Source organism: Sinocyclocheilus grahami, unplaced genomic scaffold (assembly GCF_001515645.1).
Source record: "Sinocyclocheilus grahami isolate Dianchi unplaced genomic scaffold, SAMN03320097.WGS_v1.1 scaffold1275.1, whole genome shotgun sequence".
NCBI classification, from domain to species: Eukaryota; Metazoa; Chordata; class Actinopteri; order Cypriniformes; family Cyprinidae; genus Sinocyclocheilus; species Sinocyclocheilus grahami.
Window position 1 is genome coordinate 345578 of NW_015506454.1, and position 1994 is coordinate 347571.

General features: G+C 44.0%; 1 protein-coding gene across 2 annotated transcripts in view; it reads right to left on the minus strand.

Moving 5' to 3' along the window:
- Positions 1 to 1994, minus strand: part of rpl18a (ribosomal protein L18a) — a 9634-nt gene that overhangs the window by 4616 nt on the left and 3024 nt on the right. The window contains exon 1 of one of the 2 annotated variants that reach the window (XM_016254709.1): positions 1088 to 1181. The exons of the other annotated variant lie outside the window; for it this stretch is intronic. Coding sequence (XP_016110195.1) covers positions 1088 to 1105 — 18 coding nt within the window. The 5' untranslated portion in view covers positions 1106 to 1181. Of the gene's footprint in view, positions 1 to 1087; positions 1182 to 1994 lie in introns of those variants that run through there. 2 annotated transcript variants of the gene reach the window in all.

The window sequence follows — 1994 nt, forward strand, 5'->3', positions numbered from 1 at the left end:
GTGCGTTGTGATTGGCCGAATACCTCAAGCGTGTGACGGAAATGTTACGCCCCCGTTGCGCCGCGTAAACATAAAACTCTGTCTGCATTTGTGATCGGAGAAACAACAAACTACAAGTGCTACTCCACACTGCCCAAAACTCACGTTTGAGTCATCAGTGGCAATGAAAAACACAGCGGCCTAGCGTGAGGGGAAGCCCCGGCTTAGCGTGCGCTGCGGCCGGGATAGAGTGAGCTGAGGCGGGCTGGACAGTGAAAGTTGACGTATTTCCTCGGCGCCCAGCACGGATCAGCTCTAGGCATGACGAAGCAGATATCGTCCTCTTTTGGAAGACCAAACAAAGTCGTTTCGCCTTCACAACGAAGCACACAGCGTCTTCACGACATGGCGGCGGCAGCAACAATACTACAGCGAGAATAAAAGTTACGCCTTCTTTCTTTGCGTGAACATTTGGGCTGCGTTATGCTAATCTTCCCACATAGTGACGTAGACATGTGGGGGCGTGTTAGAACGAGGCGTTTTAGGTAGGCGTGGTTAACTCTGAACTTTTATAAAGAATATCTCTTTGGATTTGAGACTTTAGTCTTTGCAGCTTTACAGATCTTCTTTATGCACCAAGAGCTTGTAACACTCCAAAGAGAAAGGAAGCATTGAAATCGCATCATATGACCCCTTTAACTCAAAGTTACAAAATAACCGAATCACTGCTAAATCAACCTAGAATCCGGGCACTTCTTGCGTGTAAATGAACCGAGTGCGATTATCCGATTATCGCCAAAGACAACCGCGGCCCTCAAGCACATACACGGTCTAAAACATACGAATAAATCACTTGAGAGTGTGTTAGTGTGTTAGATTAACTCAAACCCTGCGCTGTGTCGCGTGTGTACACTACTGAACACGTGGGGGCTCTCCACAGCCGCCATGTTTCTCTCTCCGCTACAATCAACGCGTCAAAAGCGACTTTAGCGCTAAACATGTCGGGTGAAGTCACTGTAACGGATAGTTGGGTGCCTTATGTGTGTCTTCGGGTTACAACAGTAAGGTTTAAGCGACTGTGAAGTGATTTAAAAAGGATTTTACGTACTGTGCCAGACGCCTTCATGGTGTCTCTCGCTGACGGCCGCTGTGAAAGAGGAAGTGGCAGGGCGGGGAATCCTGACGTCAATCCTCTTCCGGAGGGCGGGTCTTACTGGAAGCGTTTTTATTGGTCACTCAGAGCCGTCAATCATATCCGTCACCGATCCGAACATACAACGCATACAAGTCAAACTACAAAATTGGAGCCAGTGTTGCTGTCCAATAGAGGATCACAGATTATAGCTATGCCATATTTTAAAATGGCGACAAAAACGATATTTCATCAATTATTTCTGAATTATTACATTTCTTATCCAAAAGACTAACGGCGAGATTCAAGGGGGAAAAAACTACATTACCCATGATGCTTCAGTGCAAGAATACTGCCCCCTGCTGGACACACACATGAAACGCATCTTCGGCTGCAGCGTTTATTATAGGAGTTATTCTATTATGAAGCTGTAAAATACGTCTGGGTGTGTAAGTCAAGTAAATTCATATTCATAAAGGAATAAAGCTCTGAACTCTTAAATGTGATGTGCACAGCGCATCTGCAGCACTAGAGGGCGCTGCTCTAATTACACCACCGTACTTTTTTGTGTGTGTGAAAGAAATAATGCTTTTATTCAGTTAAATTGATTTTTAAAAAGTGATACTAAAGACATGTTGTTACAAAAGGTTTATATTTTGAATAAATGCTCTTCTTTTGAACTTCTTATTCATTAAAGAATCCTGAAAAAAAAGTATCATAGGTTCCAATAAAAAAAAAAAAAATTAAGTTTCTAACATTGTTAATAATGTGTGTGTGTGTGTGTGTGAGTGTGTGCGTGTGTGATTGTGAGCGTGTATGTGTGTGTGTGTGTGTGTGTGAGCGTGTGTGTGTGAGCGTGTGTGTGTGTGTGTGTGTGTGTGTG